This window comes from Columba livia, chromosome 8 (genome assembly GCF_036013475.1).
Source record: "Columba livia isolate bColLiv1 breed racing homer chromosome 8, bColLiv1.pat.W.v2, whole genome shotgun sequence".
Taxonomy (NCBI): Eukaryota; Metazoa; Chordata; class Aves; order Columbiformes; family Columbidae; genus Columba; species Columba livia.
The window spans coordinates 25,912,596-25,936,745 of NC_088609.1; the positions used below are offsets into that span (position 1 = coordinate 25,912,596).

The 24,150-nt window shown below is 38.4% G+C and overlaps 1 protein-coding gene across 49 annotated transcripts in view; it reads left to right on the plus strand.

Moving 5' to 3' along the window:
* LOC135580042 (uncharacterized) overlaps positions 1 to 24,150 on the plus strand; it is a 494,152-nt gene that overhangs the window by 159,206 nt on the left and 310,796 nt on the right. For 41 of the 49 annotated variants that reach the window (XM_065071203.1, XM_065071193.1, XM_065071192.1 and 38 more), the window contains 2 exons: positions 13,989 to 14,054; positions 15,747 to 15,840. The exons of 3 other annotated variants lie outside the window; for them this stretch is intronic. Coding sequence is in view for 3 of the 46 variants with exons in the window: in XM_065071238.1 (XP_064927310.1) it covers positions 13,989 to 14,047 (59 nt within the window). In the remaining 43 variants the exon portion in view is untranslated. Of the gene's footprint in view, positions 1 to 7,395; positions 7,460 to 10,350; positions 10,507 to 13,988; positions 14,055 to 15,746; positions 15,841 to 24,150 lie in introns of all 49 variants that reach the window. 5 more of the 49 variants (XM_065071243.1, XM_065071196.1, XM_065071236.1 and 2 more) reach the window with 2 other exon arrangements.

Sequence of the window (24,150 nt, forward strand, 5' to 3'; positions counted from 1 at the left end):
ATTTTAATTTTTGATTTGTTATTTCTATTTTCCAATGTAATCCACCCCTCCCTTAGGCTCCCAAAGTATGAAGCAAATCAGGAGGAAGGGCAGAGAGACACTGGCAGCAACTGTGCAAAGAACACAAAACCTAAGGCATTCATTTTAGATTAGGCTGGTTGAAATAGGCCGTAATAAAGGAGACTGTGATTGAAAACTGTGGATACATTACCTCATGCACCTTTGGCTATTGGACTGAAACTTTAACTTTTAATAGGATTTATTAGGCTCTCTGCTTCCTACCTATTACATCAGTCAATTCTAACACTGTCAAAACACAATGGTTACAAAAATATTATGGGTTTCATCTGAGCTGGCAGAGATTCCTAGTGTGGAGGCTGAATGCACAAGGCAGTGAGAGAGACCTGCACGAGAGCTCTGGAACATTTATCTGTTCTCTTGCCATGAGACCCAGGCTGTGAACAGAGCTGCTGAATATCGTGTTCTGCAGAGAAACAGACTGACCATCTGATCTGTGTTTTATCTGTGTGCAATACTTCTAATTTCATTGTTTATCACACTAATAAAGAAGGCTGCTTTGGTACTTAGAGGCAATAGATAAATAGTTCTGCATCCCCAGTGACTAGTTTACTCTCTTTGGGGTTTTAATACACAAGTTGGAAAAAAAATTGTGTTATTTCTGCCTCTGAATTTGCCTGGAGTTATGAATCTTCTCTCTCCCCCATTCTGAGTCTGACTGAATGTAGTTGTCTTTTTTAGTAAAGCAGAGGTGTGCTAATCTCTTCATATTTAAAGTTGGTATTAACTATGCTTTTCTCACCTGATGCTCTCCTATACCTAACTTCATGTCAGAACATTGTTTTTCAAGAAATATGGAGATATATGTGTAAAGCACAGGGGAGATATTTTAAGGATTTAAAGCCTTGCTTCTGGACACTTTTTTGAGACAGGCACGATACTATAACCACAAAACTTCATGTATATACATCTATCTGTTCTTTCATTGGGAAGGATGTGGAAACACCACCTGCGATCTGTCATGCTGCTTTTGTGGGCCATGAGTTTATAAACTCACGATCCTGTGAGCAGTCGAAAGGTGAGGATGCGTCACCAAGCACCCAACAGGCAGAGCGAAAGGCCGAGGCTGTGTGACCTGAGGTGCAGTAGGGAAGGCGGGTGTCTGTGGTGGAGCAGGGCTTACAAAGGCAGGACATGCAGCCCTTGCCTGGCTTTTGGCCTCTGGGGAAACCCACGGCCCTGACGTATCATTAGCAGAGTTAAATAATCAAGGAAAAACCTTATTCAGACTAGTTGTGTTGTTAATCTTTCAAGTATGGAAGAGTAAGTGAAGAACTAATGTATGTATTTTTTTCTTCAGTAAACAAGCATTTTATATAGGAGTTGAGAGTTCAAATTATACATAAAAGCAAAACTAAGGTTACCTGGCTTATGTAGTTTCCTTCTGCCTCGTTAAAATCTGTAGGAAATTTTGACTGGTCACACTTATGATCAGTCTTATGGAAAGTTTTTATACTGAAGTTGACTTTATTCATTATATTTCCTGTAATTCTGCTTGTTGATGACCTTGTCACTTCTCTCTTAATTCCTATCTTCTTTCATCAGTTTTTAAGACAGATGAGGTGTTCCTTGCCTTCCATTTCCATTTCCCCAGTTTCACAAAAGAACTTGAAGCTGTTCTGTAATGGAAATAGAAAAAAATCCCACATTCTAAAATATAATCTTACTATGCTGAAATAATAGAATTTTCAGTGTAAGAAACTATGAACAGGAAGAAGGTAAGGACAACATTTACTTAAATGGTTAAAAATCCCCCAAGATACTTGGTTTTGCAACTCAGGGACGTACACAACAGGCTTCTCTAAGGTCTCTTGTGGATCCAGTTCTACTCGCTGATGATATAAAAGCAGATACAATTTAAAAATTTCTGGCTGACAACCAGTTGAGAAGAGTTTGCAAGCACTTTGGAGATTCTCTTTAGAATTCAGAAGATCTTGATAAATATTGGGGAAAAAGAAAACGATGTGTGATTCCAGGTTGCATGATCCAGACCCTAAGATTTAAATTGGGGAGAAAAGTACTTCTTGAAATTGAGACCCGAGATGCTATACTCTGCCTGGTTTTGGTCAAAGAAAATGTGGATTAATTGAGGACTTACGAAACAGAACAAAGAATAGCCCTGGAAATTCCTGGATTTACCTGAGTGAAGACTGTGGTTGAATACTATAAGCTCTAAAGAATTTCTGGAATAGGGTAGTGAGCAATTGTTCCCTGTGTTCACTAAGAGCACGGCAAGAACTACTTCTTTAATGTCGAGCAAAAGAGATTGGTATTAAATAAAAGGAAAGAAGCAATCTCTCAGACAGCAATGCTAATTGGGGAATGGGAGCAGCTGTTTAAGGAGGCTATGTAATAGTCATAGTTTTTAATAAACAGGTTATAGAGACGTTTACAGGTTATAACTTGTACAGAGCTGCACTGGTTGACCTACTGAGCTTCTCTACCTCCCCTCCCTGAGAGCATTCTTTGATTAGTTTAGCTGCTGATTACTTCTCCCAGATAAAGTCTCTGAATAAGAAATGGTTAAATAATTTGGAGACTATAAATTGCTACTACTACTACTAATTTCTCATTTTGTTTCAGTCCTATATTTGAGGCCAGAGGTACATGACATTAATGGATAGATATAAGTGTGTGATAAGGTAAGATAAGATATAAGGACAGTTTGGTAGAGAGCAAGTTAAGCTCTGGTGTTACTATGGGTTTCTCCATAACGCTAAGAGCTTGAGAAGTTGGATCCAAACTCCCAGCCACTATTCCATGAAAACTTTATCACCCCTAGATGGGGTCACTGCAGAAAAACTAAGCATTATTGATACTACCTGTATTTCCGTCTGGTGTCATCCCAGTGTAATTGGTAGATATTCAGGAATATTCAGACAATGCTGTGTTGTTTCGTGCATCTGAAAAGTAAACAGCATTCAGTGTAATGCGTTGAGAGGAGTGCTGCGTATCGCCTCGCCTCTCCAAATACCAGACATTTCTATAGGTCACTATGAAAACAGATCTAGAAAGGAAAGTGCTCTAAACTTTTTTCCAAGTTTGTAAAAGATCTCGATAAACTCAGAGCAGCAGTAAGCTTTATTAAAGCCTGAACACTGTATATATTTGCCTATTCAAGGCTAGTTAATTTTCGTGATGTTACATTGCCAGAAAACAAATGTAACAGCCTGGAGAAGTGTGTCCGCTGTGTATATTTTAAAGGAAGCCATCAGTTTGAACTGAAAGTGTTTGTAGAAAATGAATGATGGTTAATTTTCTAGGGCAACTATCCTTTTGAAAAACCTACATATATGTTCATACTTCTATCTCATGACACTCCCAATACCTCTCATAGGATATTTCCCACAAGGAGTCCCCAGGTGTAACTCAGAGGAGTCCTGTTGCTGCCACTCCTGAGTTGTAGCAGCGAGACCTCTTATGTTTACAGCATCAGGCTTGGAGTGTCATGTAGTTGCAATAATTTTGAATAATTTAAAGAAGTTATTTGTGTTAAAATCTTCTTCATGAAAATGTAAAGAGCTGGTATGAAAGTACATTTGTTCTTAATGAGTTACCTCAATTCGTTAGTGTCTGTGTGTTAGTCTATATGGAACAAAGACCACTTAACTTGTGATATGACTGGTTATCATTTTGAATTGTTCTGTTTTATCATATTTTCTGCATTTTTCTAATCTTCTTCATATGAATGGAATTGCAGCCCTTTTTTCTTGACAGCAAAGACAAACATCAAGCTGTCCAGAAGACAGAGTGCCATTTTTATTCCTCTGTTGAAATTCTTGATGGGATGGGCAAAACATCAGCAAACACTCAAGAAAAGAACCTCCTGACCCTCCAATTATTCTTGATGGCATCTTTAGATATTTTTTATAATAATTTCCTTTTCTAGAAATAGAAAGTCCTTTGTAACAGAACAAAAAAACAAACAAATCCTACAAAACAAAAAAAGCGACAAAACCCAAATCCAACCAACCAACCAAAAAACCTCAACCAAACAACAAGAAAAAACCAACAATCTCAAACTTTATTTAATTGACATTTGGTCAGAACCTGAATTTTACAGTAGTCCTAATTTAAATTAAATTAATGCTCCGAATGTTATGTTTTCCCCACTAGAATCCTTGAAATTCAAGCAAGGCATTCTGTACTTGAATCATTACATTCAAATGTCTATTTATGATTGTTTTACACCCAGTGGTTTAAACCAGCTTTATTCCCAGGCTCACGTTAAATGGCGTGCACACTGTTGCCTTGTGGTTGGGGCAACACGTTTAAGAATGTTCCTTATCTGTACAGAATGGACAAAAATCGTATTAACACGTTTTTCAACATGAAAAACTATTAAAGGCTCCAATTCCAATGGGCCTTTCTGAAACTATTGAATTAACAGAGTTAGATTAAAATATAAATGCACTCGTTAAGTAATATTTTATTTTCAAAACCCATTTTCTCTTTAGATTATTTATACAGTTGATGTGTTTGACCAAGAGAATTCATATATTGTCCTCAATAGGGTAAATATCCACCGTGATTACTTCTCTAATTGCCAGAGCAATCTTCCTCCTTTCAAAGAAAGCAGTAAATCATTATTTAAGAAAAGAAGTCACAGAATGTCAGGGATTGGAAGGGGCCTCAAAAGCTCATCCAGTGCAATCCCCCCATGGAGCAGGAACACCCAGATGAGGTTACACAGGAAGGTCTCCAGGCGGGTTGGAGTGTCTGCAGAGAAGGAGACTCCACAACCTCCCTGGGCAGCCTGTTCCAGTGTCTGTCACCCTCACTGAGAACAAGTTTCTTCTCAAATTTAAGTGGAACCTCTTGTGTTCCAGTTTGAACCCGTTACCCCTTATCCTACTGTTGTTCGTCACCGAGAAGAGCCTGGCTCCGTCCTCATGACACTCACCCTTTATATATTTGTAAACATTAATGACGTCACCCCTCAGTCTCCTCTTCTCCAGGCTAAAGAGCCCCAGCTCCCTCAGTGTTTCCTCATAAGGGAGATGCTCCACTCCCTTCATCATCTTTGTTGTCCTGCGCTGGACTCTCTGCAGCAGTTCCCTGTCCTTGAACTGAGGGGCCACAACTGGACACAATATTCCAGGTGTGGTTTCTCCAAGCACAGTGCTGTATCCAGAAGAGGAGCCTGTCCTTCCTGTGCCTCAGAAACACCAGATCCCTGGCATTCTATCCGTAGGGTAAGACTCTCTGAGTACAGTGCATTGAACCCCCTGCGTTGGGAAGGAGGCGGCCAGGCTGCCCACCAGCCAGCGCTGCATAGTGCAGCCTTTGGAGGTCCTGGTCGAGGATCTTGATAACAACATAAAAACATTGCATGGTGTTCAAAACACCAGAGATCAGTTTGAACGGATGGGAAGTATAGTGTTTATTCACATTCTCAGGCACAAAACCGAGTGTGTTCACCACACAGTTTGGGTGCTTAATAAGCCCAAGTCCCTATGAATTGGTTCTTGACAGTTATGAATGGTAGACTGGCTGCATTAAAGCAATGAGGGAGCTAACAGCAGGTTTGAAACTGGGTTTGAATAAATCATCAACCAAACATAGAACGGCACTGTAACAGTAGGCCAAAACCTCTCCAGCCATGTGATTGCTAGTTGCCAGGAGACCATGGATCTTGGGCATTCTGAAAATATTGAAATAATTTTAGCTGTCTCAAATTTATAGAATCTGTGGAAAAACCTAATACATTTAAATTTATTAAAATACAACTACTTTGTCAGAGTGCGTGTAAAGCTTTCAGACGAAATATGGCTTTTTAACGAAAACAGTTTTTTTGCACATTGATCTGCTTTCTTCTATATGATTTATAATGTGTTTAGAAAGAATATTTTCAAAATGTGATGTAGTATTTAAAATCTTGACTGCAGTAATTCAGTGCCTCTAATGAACACATGCAAAAATATTGGTGTACTCTTAGGTGTCCATCCTGCCATCCTTTTGTTTACATGGGTAACTTTATGCTTTCCAGTAGGCAAGTGGAGGTCAGATGCACTGCTTTCATGTCTAAATTTAATCACATTAACAAGCTTTTAAAAGCTGAGATCTGGTACTGTGTTTGCAATGACCTTTCCTGAAAAAAAAATAATTAAAAAAAAAAAAATTAGATTATATCAATGCCAGAGGCATTACACCAAATCCAGTCCTTTTTGTCCCCTTTTTTCAAGAAGGAATTCTGCCTGGTGCGTATGTATCTGTGCTATCCACAGATACAGTGGCCTGATTTACAGTGGGATTTTTAGCCTGTCTTCTTCTTTTGTGGTTGAAATGTTGAGCTTAATTGAATTGAATTATCTAGCTGGATGTTTACTTGTCTGATATGTGGTCCTAGAGAGGGAAGAGGCCGAATGGGGTCCGAATGTCTCCTGGCTCATCCGGCTCACGAGCCGTCTTCTGAAAAGGCAGCCAGAGGCTGCTCTCCCTCTGCCCCGGCACTCGCTGCACAGCTTGGGATGAACTCAGAGATGATTCGGAACTGTGGAAGGATGGAGCTTCCTTTATTTCATTTCTAGTTCTGCCACGGCTTTTCTGTTGTATGACATTGGGCAGTTCCTTAATTTCTTTGGCAATAGAGACGACTTCTCTTTCTCACAAGAGTCAGGAATTGTTTACTGAGTGTAGGGCTATTGTGTTTTGTGGTTATAAGCACACAACTAGTTGTTAACTCACACTAAAAGAAATTACAGGAAAAAAAAAATGATTTGTGAAGCGTAAAGTCGTGGTGCATTTAAATTGTGTCTTAAGTTGGTATAATGAATACACCAACTTTATTCTTTTTGCAAACCGAATTAACACAGACATAAGAATTTGTTTCAAGACACTACATTTGGAATCAACTGAGAATTTCTTATTTAGAAGAATTCCCTTTCTAGAATATTGCAAGATAGGAACAAGGCAAAGCTTCAGTGAGGGAGAAATAGAGTGAGTGAAACTAAGGGCATATGAAGAACAGTCACTATCCAGCAACAGCAGCAAAACAGTTTCAATTTTCTGGATTATTAATTCAAATTCACGCGCACATGCCAGTTAAAATTAAAGGCCTTTTTTTACTGCTCTAGTTTAAATTAAAGATTATATTCTGCTCCACAAGTCTGAATTAAATAGCTTATTTTGCACACCAAGCTCTCATTTTAAAGCTAATAAAGAAAAGACATAGCATGTACGTGCAAGCTCGAGACAGGAAGGGTCTAAATTACTACACCTGTTTCACTTGGGAGCTACTTTATTAGTGTTACAAAACTTGGCTTTCAATTTGGCAGTCAGAGGCACATTTAGAACAAGCATTCTTTGTTTTGACAGAAAGGCTGTGGTAAATGAATGACGTTTGAGCGAGGTGTGAAATGTGAAGGTACAAAATTAACTGGTAAGATAATTACTGTTCTAATTCTGCATAAACAAGCGTTTTGAAAATCATTAATAGTTCAGGGAAATAATGTTAGTGATTAAATAAGGTGGTTTGCATCACTGAGCACAACTAAGCTGCTTTAATTACATTTGAAAGCAAGGGAAAGCAGCTAATTAAAATTAGCAGAGGGTTCCTGAATGACCAGCATTGCATTGTTGCCCTAACCTGTTTAATTGCTTGTTTATTAATAATATGTCTTTATTTTCCCCTCTTCTGCATTTAACAAAATTATTAAAGAAGCTAAAATGTGTAAAGAGAATGTGACTGTGTATACTTCTCAGAATATGCAATGCAGATACATCCCAGGGAATTACTTAGGAAGCAAACCAACACCATTCAGAAGTCATAACTTTTCTTCATATTAATAATGTTTTCTTCCTGAGTCACATTCATATGTCAATCACGTCCATGGACAAGAAACATAGTCTTTGGCACGATTGCAGAATTGCAGCATTTTGTAGCTGCTTTAGTTTTAAAACCTCTTGAATACTAAATTGTTAGCTAAAATATAGGTAATAAATCTAAGAGTAATCGATAGTAAATTATGGAAAACATGAGTGAAAAGATAGTCTAAATTAAAAGAAAGCTTTATACTGTCTCAGCCTTTTGTAGCAAAACTTGTGTGAAATTGACCATCTGCAATAGGTATGTCTGTTTTCAGAAAAGATCAAACTCAGTATTCCAAGGTTTCCAGCGTATTTGTCTTTCAGTTAAGGAATATCCTTATTAGACATCTGACTTTCTCTTCCCAGTCCCTCACAAACTGTTTTAAGTTTCACTTTATTATCATAAACATACAGGAAATACTTAGGAGGGGTGTTAATCTACACACTTTAAACAAATACCCAGTATATTACAATGAAGACAACTAAAAATAGAGTAAAATGCTAATTTTTTTTTATATTTAGGTATAATCAAGTCAAGTTAAAGCAGACATGATGTTTTCCACATTGATTTAGTATTTATACTGTACCTCTGATGTGAAAGGCTCCGATGCATAATAATTTACATACATATACATTTTAAACAGTAAAAATTCATAAAAATGTGAAGTTCTATATGGAAAGGTAGCAGATCCCTACGAAAGCAGGTTAAATCATGGGAATTATGCTTATGGAACTGATAAGCAATTAAAACAAGAAGTTAATTTTAACCTCATCAATAGTAGAGAATATTCAGCAGCCATTACATACATTATTTTATAGGTGTATGTTTTAATGAACAAATAGGAGGATTCTGCTGTGTGCTACACAGTGGTGAAGAAAGATTCAAGTCATAGGTGTCAATGGGAATTTTGTGCTTCAAGTCTACACACAGTATCTGATCAGCATTTGAAGCACAGTATATAACAGAAATAACTTGGAAGGTTGTAGATAGTTCAAGTGGTTGTTATATTTGACATTGAAGCAGACGGTGCTTTGTCTGACGGTGCATCCTAACTTTGTAAAAGCAAACAGTTAAACAAAAAAGTGGAGAGAAGGAAAAAGAACAGGAAGAAGAATGGGGGGGAAGAACTCCATGAGATTAAACAAATGACCTAATTAAGTCTTACAAAGAATCTTTAGTAGCATCTCATTGCCATAACAACCATCTTGCATCATCAAAGGAATACGTGACAACTTTTTTAGTAATCAATGTGGGGTATAATTAATGGTGGCATTTCTTTGTGCTCTGGCAATGGATAAATAAAATTTTGGTGTTCTTTTTTAATTGCAAGGTTACTTGGCCTTCTGTTAGGTCACGGTCATCACAATTACGACTAAAACCTTTCATTAGCCTTTCTGTAATCTATTTCCTCAAGTTAATATCTGTAAAATTATAAAAGCCACAAAAAATCCACTATATGAAGGACAGATTTGCAAAACTATCAGACATTATTCCCATCAGTGATGCAAGTTGTTCCTATTCCTACTCCTATTCCTAGTTAACCTGTTCCTCTTCTCACTTTTATTCATGGAAGGTCCTGGTAAATGTGCTCTGTTTGCTTTAAGTTGCAGTGATTTAAGATATCACAATCCCCGAAGTATCCACTCTGCCTCTCTTTTGGAGGCCTCTACTCCAGTGCTGGGATCATCCCCCCTCAGCTGCCATTGTCTGTAGTCTCCAGTATTTTTAGACTCACAAGAAGTGTGGGTCAGAATTTATATACAGGAGCATGTTGCACCGTATCTGCTGTGGGAAAGTAACCTCATGTAGATGGCACTGAAATCCTAAGCTTCGTGCCTACATCTACCAGAGCCTTACTGTAGTTTACTGGTCTCCACCCAAAACATGACTTACCCAGCTATTGCTAATGGGAACATATTTTTCTCCTCCTTGATACATGATGCTATTATCTTAGTTTTCAGATTGTTGATATGACAGGTAAATGATAGTGCTAAAGAAAATATTTAAGATGGGTGGTGAATCAAATTGTGGAAGATTATATTTCATATGTCTTTTTTCCAGCTTCAGTTTAACCTGAAGAAGTTCTCTGCTTTGGGGTGTTTCTGTTACTAAAATATCTAAATGTGCCAAAATCTTTTAATTGCTTAACCCTGAAATACCCTGGAGTTACAGTTTTAAGTTCTCTTAACCCTGTTGTATAGAGATAATCTCACTCACTTGCCCAAGGCACAGAGGAGACAGGGACTTGAACTAGGGTCTTGTACATCCAGATCTAATGCTGTGATTGCTGGCCAATATTGTCTTTCTCCTTCTGCAAGCCTGGGCTTCTTTGTTTCCTTGTATACTCAGTAAGGGCATCAAAGCATACTACAGCAAAAAGTGGGCTCTTTATTGGATAAATTATTCCTCTGACATATGCTGGCACTATAACTATTTTGCAATTGAATTTTATTGATGTGCAGAAAGGACCAATCCTAAAATGTGATGAGACCCTGCAGGAGGTTCAACTACTCTGATGTTTGCTTACAACTTAATAGAGTCAGAGAAATAAATATTTGAAGCAAGAAGATGTGACTGACTCTGATGTAGTGCCAGACTTGCTGTTGGCATTTAGCGAGGTAAGCGAAGTACTTCCAGCATATATTGGAAACTTCTGTATGGTACAACATGGCTGCTGGGTACTTATAGTCTCCCATTTCATGGTAGAACTGAGATTTACAGGGGAATGGGGATTTGATTGTACTTCATGTATTTATAATGCCATTTAAAAATATCAGAATGAAAAAAATATATAAATATCTCCTATATTTATAAACAATTAAAGATACTAATTTGTGTGGCAGCTAAAATACGCGGCCTTTATTAAGCATTAATGAAGAATGTGATCATCTCATAGAACATCCCAATGGGGGAGTCACAACAACTTCTTAGTACCGAGTGATAGCAGTAAGCGTGATCTGATTAACTGTGGCATTTCACTGTGTTAAGGCAGTGGTGTTAAAAAGAATGTGTTGAGGGAGTTTAATTGTTAAAGCTGCCATTTCTCTTGCCCCTTTGCTTCATCGTGGTCACTGCAATCATGACTGAAACCTTTCATTAACCTTTCTCTATTTAATTCAATCTTTTGAGCTAACAGCATTAGAACATGAGATCTACAATATATGTATGTGCCATTTTACACAGAGAAGGGCCTCACCTCCCTGCTCTCTGTAGTTGGGGAAAAAGGCACAATACTCACTGGCTTGTTAAAAGTACGTTTTAAGGGCATGATTTTGAGCACACTGGAGATGTAGGCTTGCGATCTAAGACAGTCCTGGGTTTTTTTCCCCTTTTACAACACAGATAAGCACTGACAAGATGAGTGATTTTTATGCTGATGGGAGGTGTATAATTGGCAAAGCATTGTGTCAGAAATACTAAGGCTAGGTGGGAGACGAAGTAAATATTGGTTGGAGCACAGAACATCGCAAAGAGGTGGAGAATCCAGTGCCGATGGGGGAAGCAGGTAGCTGTATCATCCTGCCACCACCAAACGATGCAAAAGCCCTAAGAAAGGCAGGCTCTCTTTAGCCGCTCTGCAAGCTGCACAGGAGCAGGTGCTGCTCAAGCTGAAAGAAAGGAGCAAAACTCTTGGACCGTTGAGAGGCTGACAGGTTTTGTAGTACGTAGAGCTCAAATAAACAAACCTGCCACTCGTACCTACCAGTTTAGACTGGTCAAACGTCAGTAGCATTAGTGCCATCTGATGAGGTCTTCATTGCTGCTCATGGTAAAAACCTTTCTAGGTCATACAGCTGATACCTGAGTTCACCTGACATGGAGCAAAGTGTGAGCATCAGTAATCTACCGCTGGCCAACTTTTGCCAGTAACCTTAACACCTCTAACTCAGATTTCAGGTCTTGCAAAGCAGCAGTGATAATCATGCAGTAGATGATTCGCTTGTTTCCAAAAAAAGGAAGCAAAAATCCAGCTCTTTAGTGGTTTGGCCATATGTTGCCACCAATTTATATGTAGGATATAATGAGCAGGGATCAAGAGAACCATCCGTATTCCTTCCTGTAGGCTCACAATGGACAACTTCTATTCACTTCAGAGTGCATTCACTTGAGAAAGAGGAACCTAACAAAGCAAGAGGTTTTGACCCAATTGTTAATTTTGCTGCATAAAGTTGTAATGAGTTTCTGCAGGCTCAAACAGCAGTGGTATATGGTATATTCTGAAACAATGCAGCATCAGTATTTAAATAAATATTATTTACTTCTGATCTAGAGGCAAAAAAGTACAAAAAAGCTGAATCCAATCCAGTGTAATTCTGGTAGAGGTAGCAATGATATATGAAAGACAAAAATCCAGAAGTCTTTTGGAGGTGGTGCTAAGCATATAGGTAGATGCAACACTATGAGTCCATTGCATGCAGATGCCCAGGTTAAAACAACCCTTTTTAACAGCCAGCTGGCCTAAAGCTGCCCCTGCTTCTCACAGATAGACAGGGCCATATCAGTCTGGTTTTGGGACTGTAGAAATAACAGTCGTGAGAATCCAGTATTAAGAAGAACAGCTTGTGTTCTAGGCAGAGCAAGTGAGTATGAATCACTTGGGGAAGTCTGCTCCTTGATTTGGCAGGTAAGTCAATACATAGGTCTTCCCAGGCTGAGACCTAATGACACAACAAAAAATATCATCCTCTGACTCAAGATCCTAATTCATTCCTGTTGTACCTTGAGCAGAAAAAGCTGGGGGTGAAAAGAAGTCACAACCTCACTTCAAGGAGGACTTGTGAAACTGCCTACTGTACATAGGCATCTCAAGTTCATGCCTTGCTATTTTCACAACAAGATTTGGAGATGCATATCAGATCTCGTCATCTAACAAGATGCATTTTCTTACAATGAAGTGGAGAGACTTTGATGAAAAAAAACAGTAGTGGGTTTTGAAACTTTGATGCAAAATGAGGATGATGCTTAGAATGCCAGTTGGAAGAAAAGAGCAAGCCATCTTGTGTTGTAAACCAGTCAAAATGAACAAGTTTATCTTCTAGAAGGCAGAACAGTTGCCTATACAGTATGTAGAAATGATTGGAGGAAAGTTAGTGCTCTAATAACTAGCATCACTAGAACCACTTTGAGAGGGAATCAAAGAATTAGAGACATATTGTCCCAGCAGAACAAATGAAAAAACACATGAAACCCTGACATTTTTGGTGAGTTCTAACTTAATGGATTGAGTACACAATAAGCACAGCAAGAGGAAGGATATGTGGACTGATTTACTTACAGGAGCCTAGTAGATGATTTTTATATTAAAATTCGAGTTATCTTTTTTGTGTTCTAGATATTAACAACATGTGTCCAAGTGGTGCTTTTCAATAAGTGTTTTCTCTCTAGTCTACTGCCTGCATTTGTGCCTACACCTACACTTGTAGAAGTTGTTGGTTGAGCTCTTATGGTATTAAGCAATTATTAGTGATCTCTCAGAGCTGTAATAAGTGGTTTAATTAACATCTCATGTGTCAAATAACGCCATTTGTGATGGTAAATTTATAATGCTATCTGCCTACCAGTAAATGTATTCAGACTACCAGGCCATCTTATAAGCCAATGAAAAAGACTTTTTTTCAGCATTCGACCCTATCAGCCCTTCTTGATTTTTTTTTTTGACTTGTTTTTGTAATAGTAGCACAAACAGCAAAGTATTTTTTTTTTCCGTAGAGCTATAATGGCATGAGTTGGACACGTCTGTTCTGAAATCACCTGGCTTTGGGGCTTTAAGTAGGACCTTTAACATTGTTATTTGTGTTTAATTTTACATAGCATTGAAATGTTAACCTTGCCCTGAGCTGTGGAAGACACCACTATCCTTTCTAGTAGCCACTTTTTAGCACCCTGTCCTTGACTCATAATCCTCAAATACCAAGCTTGGAAATCTGCTTCTGGCAGAACAAGATCTCTTCATCTTTGGGGTCATGTTCCAGGCTTTTGTTCAGTCACAAGTTCTGTTTGCGTTTATCTTCAGTATGTCTACTTGAATATTCAAAAAATCATCAGCTAGTCTAATTTGTTTTTTTTTGAAGTCATGTAAAAGACTGATTTGCTTTGACAGGTGGATCAGAAACAGAATTGGAGCTATTTTATCTGGACCTAATTAAACAACCTTCATAACTGGCAGGTATGTGTTTGTGATGACTAGAAATTAGCTTGATTGGAATTAAAACTCAAAATATAAGGCACTGAATTGACTTGTTTTTTAAAAATATACAGTTTAAAAATATATCTGTGAAGTACATTTTTAAATGTGGCAAATGCATGTCTAAATTTTAAGTATCTCATCATGCCCAATTCCACTTCGTATTTTATGCTAATGGCACTTGTCACAGGTATTCATGAGGATATTGCCAACACTTAGAAAATGGCACCAGGCTAGTTCAGAGCAATGACACTTGAAAAAAATATTAACAACAGTCCTTTTTCCCTTTTTGTGGTGTATCTGGGGTGAATTTCAGTTGTGCAAATTAGGGCAGCACGAGGCAGATGCGATGCTTATTCCCTCTAAGAGGGAATTAATGGACCTTAAAGTAATGCATATACGTTGGTCCTCTTTTACCTTCACAGAGCCCTGTTATTTCCAACTGGTAAAAGAAGCACTATGTCTGTTGAATTAAGGGAACATTCCTCTCGCTGCCCATTGTGGTGCCAGCCTGTAGAATAGATGTCACACCTCCTCAATGTCACCTGAATGGCATGCTGAAGTCATTAAATCCTATGATAAGTTCTGTCTGTCCTATTTGCTTGCTCCAGTGATGAAACAGGGATAACTTTTTAGTAAAATTTTCCAGTGACCCTGACTGTTCACCCAGTCCAAATATGCTGCCTGGAGGTTTCAACACCTACCGTAAAAAACGAAGTGTGCACATACAGATCCATACTGCTGAGATACTTGAGTGCATGTTACACTGTTAAGCACTTTAATGTCATAGTTTTCTATGGCTGTTCTGATTAGAGAGAGTTTAGGGCAAGGCATCTTGGAAAAGATTTTTTCAGGGCAATTGAAACATTGCTCCGACTGAGTACGAAACAGCTGGTTTAACAGCTTTTCGAATGGATATGACGTAGCTGTGAAGATGGGAGTATCATGGTGAACTGGCCAACAAAATAAATGCAGCTTTCTTTCAAATAAAAAATAGTAATGGAGTAATGTTATCTATGCCAAATGGACATATTGTGTGTTTATCTCAGTTTCATGGACATAAAATGCTGCAAAGTGTGTTGAAATTCCAAATTATATTTCTGAGAAGCATTTTGCATTCTTTTCTATAGATAACAGATGTAAAAAATCCTGTACAAGAAATGCAGCTTCTAGGGACAGGATGTCTGAGGAAGTTCAAGCTATTCTGGTTATTGTCAACACTAATATAAGAATAGAATATTCTTCCTTTCAGCCTCAGATCGTGGCAGACAAGCAAGGGCTGTGTTTTGCTAATTACACCCTTTAAACTCTGTCATGTAGCGGGATGCAGCACTCCTGCCAGTTACATGCACAGGAAATACAATTTGTCCTTCTGAAGGACAAAAATACGTATATGCAAATCCTTAGGTTCTCTTTAGCTAGAAAGAGGCATTAAACATGACCATAAAGTCTAAGACCAGCTCTATGAATCCGTAGTGCAATTCTGCTGGATAAAATTAGGTCCAGTTTACCAGTTTAGGATGTAACCATTACAAATTTAACAAAGCAGGTGTTTAAACTTTGAACTTCCAAAATGTATCTAGAAGTCTCAGGATGAGAGTACTTAATAATGCATTTTAAATCAGGCATGTAGACAACTAAAACATAGCAATAAATGTTTTCCTGCTTTCTCAGTCAATGACTACACTGTCAGAAGAACCCCAAAAGAGTTGAAATTTCTGCTGCCTTTTCCACCTGTTTCCCAAGAAGAACTTCTGACTTGTCTGAGGTGAGTGTACACATTAGTCAAGCCAAAATTGTCAGGTAGGTTCTACTAATACAATGATTTATCTGTATAACTTCCTATGCATGAAACTAGGACAAAAGGTCTTTATAGGGCTGTCTGTAGAGCGGTGTATAAACTGCAAACCATTTCCCCTCAGAGAACTTTCAGACCTGGTAAAGTCCAGCAACTGCCATCGGTAGCAATTATCTGTGGATAAAATATCACTTCAGAACATGTTTCTGTAAGTTAACTAGAAATACCAAAGCTAAAGCACTATCGCAAATGTGAAATGAGAGTAGGCAATGTGGTCTTGAGATTTGCTGGTCTAGGCACGAGCCTTGGATTTTGGTTTTGTTTCTATTGCTGGATGATTTCAGGAGTGTGTGTTGTCTGTGTGGTTCCATTCCCTATCGATATAAATGGGAGTGTTACCTGCTTGCTTTTGTAATGCGCTTTAAGATCTGTATGTATGCACCAAGTGTCATTTTCACATACTGACATTAAGAAGCAACAATGCCTGCTCTGAAATGCACATTCTTTCCATATTTTATTTGGAACTTAATATGCTTACACATCCTTGCTGGGATGTGAAGAAAGGTATTTCATGCAACATTTTGCTAGGTTGACTTAAAAGCCGTGTCTTAGTGCAGTCACAAACATCCATCTGCAAAACTTCTGTGCATTAATTGTATTCTCTTACACACTGGTCAGTGCCTTTCAGCCTTATTCGGTAATGACTTGTGCACTGGTTAACAGGGAATTCATTTAGAAAGGGAAACAAACCAACAAAAGAGTGCATATGTCATTAGCTTCATCCCTCAGATATTTCTTTTCCCATATGCATTTGGCTGAGTGTGCCAGGCTATGATCAATGTGCAGACCATGAAAACAGAGAAAACCAGCTGAAAAAGCAACCTTGTGCCTCTTTAAGAAAAAGGGAAAACTTTTCCAATTGATTTAGTGCTTCATAAATTAGCCTAGGGACAGCTTTAAATTGTGCTCTTATTATGCATACAGGACTCTACTCATCTAATAATTTTGCTATTCAATAAAAAAAAAAAAGATGTTTTGAATAGCAACCAAACATGCCATAAAAATACAGTATCCACATTCTGCAAAGACTGCAAATGTAAATGAATGGATTGAAAATGTCCCTGTATGATTTCTCTCTTGTTGACTTTCTGATTTAATTTTTCATGGGGAAAAAGATGTACTGGGAAATGCATGATCTACAAGTAGGAGTTTAGGGAAGTCATTATATACCCATTAGTTATGTGCATTTATTAAATCTGTCTGGTAAAATTAAGGGAGTTAAAATTCTATGTATTAATTTCTATCTTGTGTACCTAGTGTATCTCGTATGCCAGTCAGCATTTAAGATAAACAACTTAACTGCCTGTATCAGAGAACAGAAGTCTTGACCTGGGAAGGATATAACTACTGAGGAAACTCCTGAGATTCTGTAGTTGTGATCCTTGGATGAGCTTGGGATCCTATCCATTTTCATTCAAAGATCCAAGTCTTTCATTACTATCTTACAAAAACTTTGGGAAATATAAACAACGGCTTCCTCGGCATTTTCACTGAAGCTCTAGGAAATCCTCGAGGCTGGCCTGGAAAGGGGCACTGAATCTGTCTGTAGTTATGGTGTTTGGCCAGAACACAGTCCTAAGAGCCTTTACTACGGCTATAAGACCAGTTATTCATCCCCTAAGGCCTGTGGTGGTAAGAATATTTATTTACCTAGATTCTGTCTTAATCAAAGCAAAGCCAAAATAGCTCCTTAGACTGCATATCTTGGCCTGAGTCTATCCAGTAAGGGCCCCAGGGTTTTTAATAAGTACCCAAAACCCTCTTATGTTAACCAGTTCTCCCAGTTTAGACTTACTGATATTCATGGGAGATGCCGGGATATCTATCTTAAATTTGTACTGCTCAGAAAAGGAATACAAACAGCATCAGTAGTAGATGTTGATTTTATCCCTTTCCCATAGGAAAGGGGATTGGGGACTTCTGCTAATATTGCTCTTTGCTTGCAGTGGGTCTGCTTTCTATTATAGTAGCATCCAAATGTGTTTAATGAGCACAAGGAAAAGCAAAGCAATGGACAAGTAAGCATTTGCTTGTCACAGAGCACCTGGTTCGTTCTGGTGTCATGGAATTTAAACTCAACAGGGTTAGAACTAAATTTTCTTTTAAAAGAATGCTGCAAAGATCCTAGCTATGGATGCCTCAGTCTTGCCTTGGTCATCTGCCTAAACATTTCCTAAAAGGGTCTTGTGAGCGGAAATGTGAATGACTTACAGTCTGGGAAGAAAGAACGAGTGAGGTTACACGTAATATAGCACAGGTTCTGTCAGACGCTTCTTCCAGGCTCCTGTCCCTGCAGGCTGGAAAGAACCAAGTGAAAGTGGTGACAATAATATGGTAATAGAGGCTAATGTCATAACCAAGTGGAGCTCTTAACAAAGCTGGATACGTTCCCCAAATGTTTCACATATTCCGGTGGGAATAAAACATTTATAGTCTTTCTGGCATGTGTTATCAGCAGCAACAAGGATCTGGTTCAAAACCTGAAAAATTCCTCTGGAAATTAGAAAACCCATCAATCTCAGCCTCGTCTAAGTAAACTACTTAACATAAAATACTCTTGCTGACCGCCCTTGCGCAATAGTTACATTCCTACAAGCTGTGACTGAGCACAGGACAAAGAAAACACAATTCTTCAGAAGAATCTTTGAAAGAAAGAAACTTGAGTTTTGGCAATCACAGCCTGAGTTTATATGAATAGCAGGTTAAAAAAATACCCCTTAGTCCCAGAAGTGCATTATTTGTCCATTTGCACTTTTTTTTAAGCTGTGTCCATAGAAAGAGAAGGTGGCAAATGATGGATAAATTATTGTTGATAACCTGCACACCCTTCCCTTGCCTTCCCTTTCGTGTATTTCTTGTGCAGTTCATCTATGATTGCTTAAGTCAGAAAGTTTACAAATGAAGTTTCAGCTGTGGCATGTATGTTTTCTGGCTTGTAAAGAAAAGTGTTCCCTATCCTTTCCAGCCACCTTCCGTAAGCTTCAGTGCATCTCTGAGTGTCACTGCCGTTGGCTGGGATGGCAGCTGATAGCCTTGCTCTTGTTGTGCTGAGGATGTCTTGCTGTTGTGGCTGCTCCTTCTGTGTTTCCCTCATCATGTCGCATGTGTTTTCTAAAGACATGGCCTCCCTGTGTTAGTGATTTCATCAAGTGTGAGGATGAGGTAGGTTTTTTATTCTGCCCGTATTGTTTTGTTCTCGTGCCTTGTGGCCCCAGTAAATGGCTGCTGTGTGGGCATGGTCAGAGCGATATAGAGGAAACTTTGTGTGAAATAATGAATAATTGGGTTTCTTAGTGGTTGTTCTGGCTGCCAGGCTACAGACATCCTCCCTCTTTCTGTCCTGAAGGGTATTTAAGCAGTTTAAACAAACTAGAAGAGCCTCAATTAGCAATACTGAGAAGGACTTGCCTCTGAGGATCTCACATTGCCTGAGAGGACGGAGGGAGACCTGAGTTCAATCATTGCTCCAGGTCAGACAGGTGAATTGACAGCATGTCTTGAGTATGAGAGCGATGGCTAGATTTACTGCTCGGCTGAGTGGCAGCAACGTGGAACCTCCAGCTCGCTGTGTTCTGTGTGAGGCTGGTGGTGCTCTGCAGACAGCCAGCTGAGCAGCTCTGCTGAGATTATGGATAAGTGTCTCATTTTTGAAGGCTATCAGGTATAGCTGTGGATCGATCACCAAGGTGCTTCACATGATCATGTTTAAGCAGTTCCCAGCCTTGCTACCAGTGGAAATTCAGGGGCCTTTGTGAAGGTATTGGCAGAGATTTTTAAGAATCCCAATGGCACTTGGAAAATGAATTTAAGAATCTTTTCATGACTTTTACCTACTTAAAATCACTTTTACCCTCAAAGTATTATGCCAATAAGGAAGTAGTAACTTAACTGTTCTTACCTAAGGTCTCCCTGGCAGTCTGAAAACATGGAAATGGTCCTTAAGAAGAGGTCTTATCACTAGGAGATGCAGAATTCTAATGAATAAAATTTTCCTGTTTCTACCCATTTTCATAATCTCAAAGACTGGCCATGAAACCCAGGCCAAGCGATTTCTCCAGCTTAAGTCCTCCTTCAAGTTTGATTGCTGTGGTAAAGCTAGAAAAGGTATTTTAGGATGACATCCAAACCATAGTCCTCCTTTGCTCTGAATGATCGCTGCTGTGATGCTCAGTTACCAGAGGGTCAGAAAACATAGTATGTGTAGAAAAGGATCCTCATAATGTAAATTCTGTCTGAAAATGAAAAACTTTGATGAAAATACAGTTAACTGTCTGCATTGGGTTTACAGTGATATTTTTAGGATGTGGAATAACATTCAAAAAGATTTGGGAGTGTTTTCCAAAGATAACTGACTGTTTAACAAACAAAGTTAGAAAAAAAAAGGTCTCCTGCCATCATTCAGACACGACTCATTGCTGGCATCCATTTTCCCTGAGGTAACAGGAATCAGGGAATTCAGAATGCCGGTTAGAGTCCTACATAAATTACTTCATATCTAGTGACATGACCTCCTGAAGCAGCAGTCTGAGCTGCAAAATGTCTTGTAGTTCTTACTTTATTTTTTTCTGCCAAGGCATCAGAATTAACTCTTCTAAAATTCAATAAAAAGCAGATAATGAAAAAAAAGGTGTGTGTGGGGGGGAAGTAAAAGGTAGGAATTTCTGCAGTTGAAAGAATAAACCCCAACAGATAGCAGTGACTTTTACCTTTTCTGAATGTGTAGATGGCAATTAGATCTTTTGATTATGGAAACACAAAGGAGATTCTCTGTGCAGAGATGGTGTGAGGTAAAGTACATATGGTGTGAACACTGTGTTTGGAGCTTCAGGGGTGCCAGAGTAGCACTGAGACACTTGGAAGAGGCCACGTTCTTCCAGTAGAGCATTTTATGCTATTCAGTCGCTGACTGACACATAATGAATATTAGCTCTGTCTGCTGCAGGTAGTTGGACTAGTTCTGAGAGACTACAGAACTTTTAGTGTGATGACCTGAAAAGCTGCCTGCGTAGACATGATGTTAGTAAACTAAAAAGTAACCTCTTTCTTTCCACTTGGTGCAAGTATAGCCCCAAAGTCCCTTCCCTGTAATACCAATTGGAGTAATGGTGCTGGTTGATGCACAAGTCCACCTCCACCATCACATGTAATTGATTTGCAACCCAAATACCTGACTAAGTCTTTGCAGGTAATTGGTAGTTGGGTAATCTGCTTATTAATTTCTTCATTTCTATCCAGTCTCTAGTTAATAATCAATAGTCCTCTTTTCTAATGAAGAAATGGCCTTGACATCCTGGCCTTTGTGCAGTGTTAAAATAACACTGATCGTTATCATTATCATATGTCCTTGATATACTGTATAAGGGCAAGGATATCAGTCTTACAGTACAGGAACACTTAATAAGCTTGGATAAATAATTGTGATTAGCCACAGAAGCATACATGGTTTTCTGGGAAAAGATGTGTGGGAGTGAATTAATAAAATGTTGTATATTACTCGTATCTCCACATCTAAATAGAAGACAATCTCCCCAAAGATATATGGAAGATGTTCAAAGACATATGAAAGCTTCGTAGCATCAAGCTGGAGACAGGGTTGTGTTTCTCCTCATTGTATCTCTGAAGGAAAGATCTTTCTCTCTCTGTATTTGGATACTCCCACTGGTCCTTTCTCCTTTCTAAGATCAGGGTGAATCCTTACCAGTTTGAGTGAGGGAGAACATCTGTGGATAACTTATCAACTAGAGTGACTCAGTTTTCACTGTTTTATTTTGGTCCTTTCTGTTTCTGTCTCCTTCCACTGTTAGTAGAGCTTCAAAACTTTATGCATTGCAGTAGCTTCTTTTTTCTTCTTCTTCCCCATCCCCCCACCCCCCGAGAGAAATCAAAATATTAATTGCACCCTCTTAAACTTTTAAGTAGAACTTGAGGACCATTTTTCATCAGTGACATCCTACAGACCAGAGCATGGTCTATATTTGGATCTTTTGACTAAGGTACAATGTCTAATTTCAAAAATAATGGTACTGTAGATCTTATTTTACTATTCTTCCATAATAATAAGATCTTTTTCTGCTTCCAGAATTTATACTGTGCTATTAAATAAGGAAAATCTTTTGTACAGTAGGTGTAAAATTACATCACTGTCAAGCCATTACTTAAAAATGAAAAAAATCAGGGGCCTTTTGCTAAGATTAAAAATCAGAAATGAGTTACATTTAAAAGGTCTACTACAAAATTATGGTGCCCACTGGCAAGTCTTCCACAGCAACCTATAGAAACCCTAACTTTGTTTGGTGTCACAAACTTGGTTATGGTTGACATTTTTTGAATGTCAGTTCCAAAAGCAAGGTTTCCAGAAATGCCATTAAAACAAGAACTTCTGAATTTTGTTGAAATAGATTATGGGAATTCATGTCTTTGTTTTGGGACATGAACACAATCTCCAAGCACCATTTGTTTTGTACCTGTAAATATGTTAATATCCACAGGGGCAGAGGAATTTATACAAATTTATTTTTTGAGAATTGGTGGAAATGCCTGTAATTATAGCCAGCTGCATTACAGCAGCAGAGGTTGTGTACCTGGCAGTAGGCAGAGTGTGCTCGAGGCGTGTGGGGCAGCAGAGATGGGGACACGGCTGCCTGGGCAATGGAACAACCATGTGCTTTCTGAGATCCCCTAAACCCAGGTATAACATTTTAAACTTATGTTCAGTAACATATATGTGTATAGAAAATACAGCTTGCTGTTTAAAACTACCGAAGTGATTTTTATTAAGCATGCACAAGCACGTGTTGTATGTGGGCTGAGCTCGCCAGCTGTAGTCGCTGTTTCTTTCACATGTGTGTGGTGCTTCCCTACAGGAAAGAGCTACGGTAGCTCTGTGATGTGCTTCTTTACTGATTGTCATAAGAGAGGCAGATTCCTAAATAATTAGCATTAGATTATTTTAATACTCCCAAATATTTAATTTATAGCTTAAATATTTTATAAAAGTATTTCATAAAAGTTTGGATGCTTGAAAAGTGTTTAATTTTAAATATAAGACACTTGAGCCTCTTCCTTCAAACACCGTTTTGGTTTTCTAAAGTGAATAAATAAAGAGACTGTTAGCACTTGGTTTTGAGGCTTCTCAGTACTATTTATAAGCAGAGTGGGAGTAGCTATTATTATCTTTATGAACATTTGGCACTGCATGGCCTTGATACTCAATCGTGTCCATTCAAAGAATGTCTTGTGAACAAAGGAACTGGTCTCTGGGAATGAATGTTATCCTGAAGCGACTAAAGGATGCAAGCCTTGTCACTTCTTGTCTCATTTTCATTAAGAAAATCATGTGGTTTAGCTTTAGGGGGGTGGTGATGAATCAACCATGTGACTACAGGCAGGTGGTCATCTCAAAGCAGCTCTTATCCCCAGTGAAAATAAGGAAAAAAAAAGGGATGAGGGGGGCGTGTGTGTGCGGGGAGGTGTTTTGCTCCATAAAATGTTGACTCACTGGGCTGCCATGAAGTAAATATTTTTACAAATATATTATTTACTACAAGGGAAGCTTTTCCCGGAGCAGGCAGACAAATGTGCTTGCTATGGGAGCTTTATGGCCACTACAGGCCCAACTGTCATTCCTTCGGTACTTCCTGTCAGTCTGACTAAACTCTGTCATCCTTCAACCCAGTTTAAATTAACAGGTAATTTGTAAATGTCACTTCAGGTTAGGCCGCTCATTTTGTTTCTACTCTACCAAAGCAAAGTCTAGGACTAATTTTTCTTGTCTTCTTTTAATAGGATTTTCATTTATAAATAGAATTATGTTCTGAAAATAAATTACAGTAAGTGATGCACAGAACTGGTAGCAGCAGCACTTTCATAGAATTTCAAGCACCTACATCAGAAGAGATTAATAAAAACACTTCAAAGGCTAAATTCTATTTAAGCAGAAGACAGCTTTTGGTTAATATTTAATCTGAGTAACTGAGATCTTGGTTGAAAATATAATTTTTTAATATCTAAATTAATTTGCAAAACAAAACCATTAATTTTGCCTGAGAGCTTTCATAGTGCAAAAGTTTCAGTAATTTATTTGAAAAAAAAAAAGTTTAAAATGTAATTCTGCAGTAGAAGTCCCTATTTTAATATGGAATTTATTTCTAATGCAATATATTCTATTTGATCAGCAATACTGCTCTAAGTCTGTACCTTTTAAATGATTGCTAATCTGCT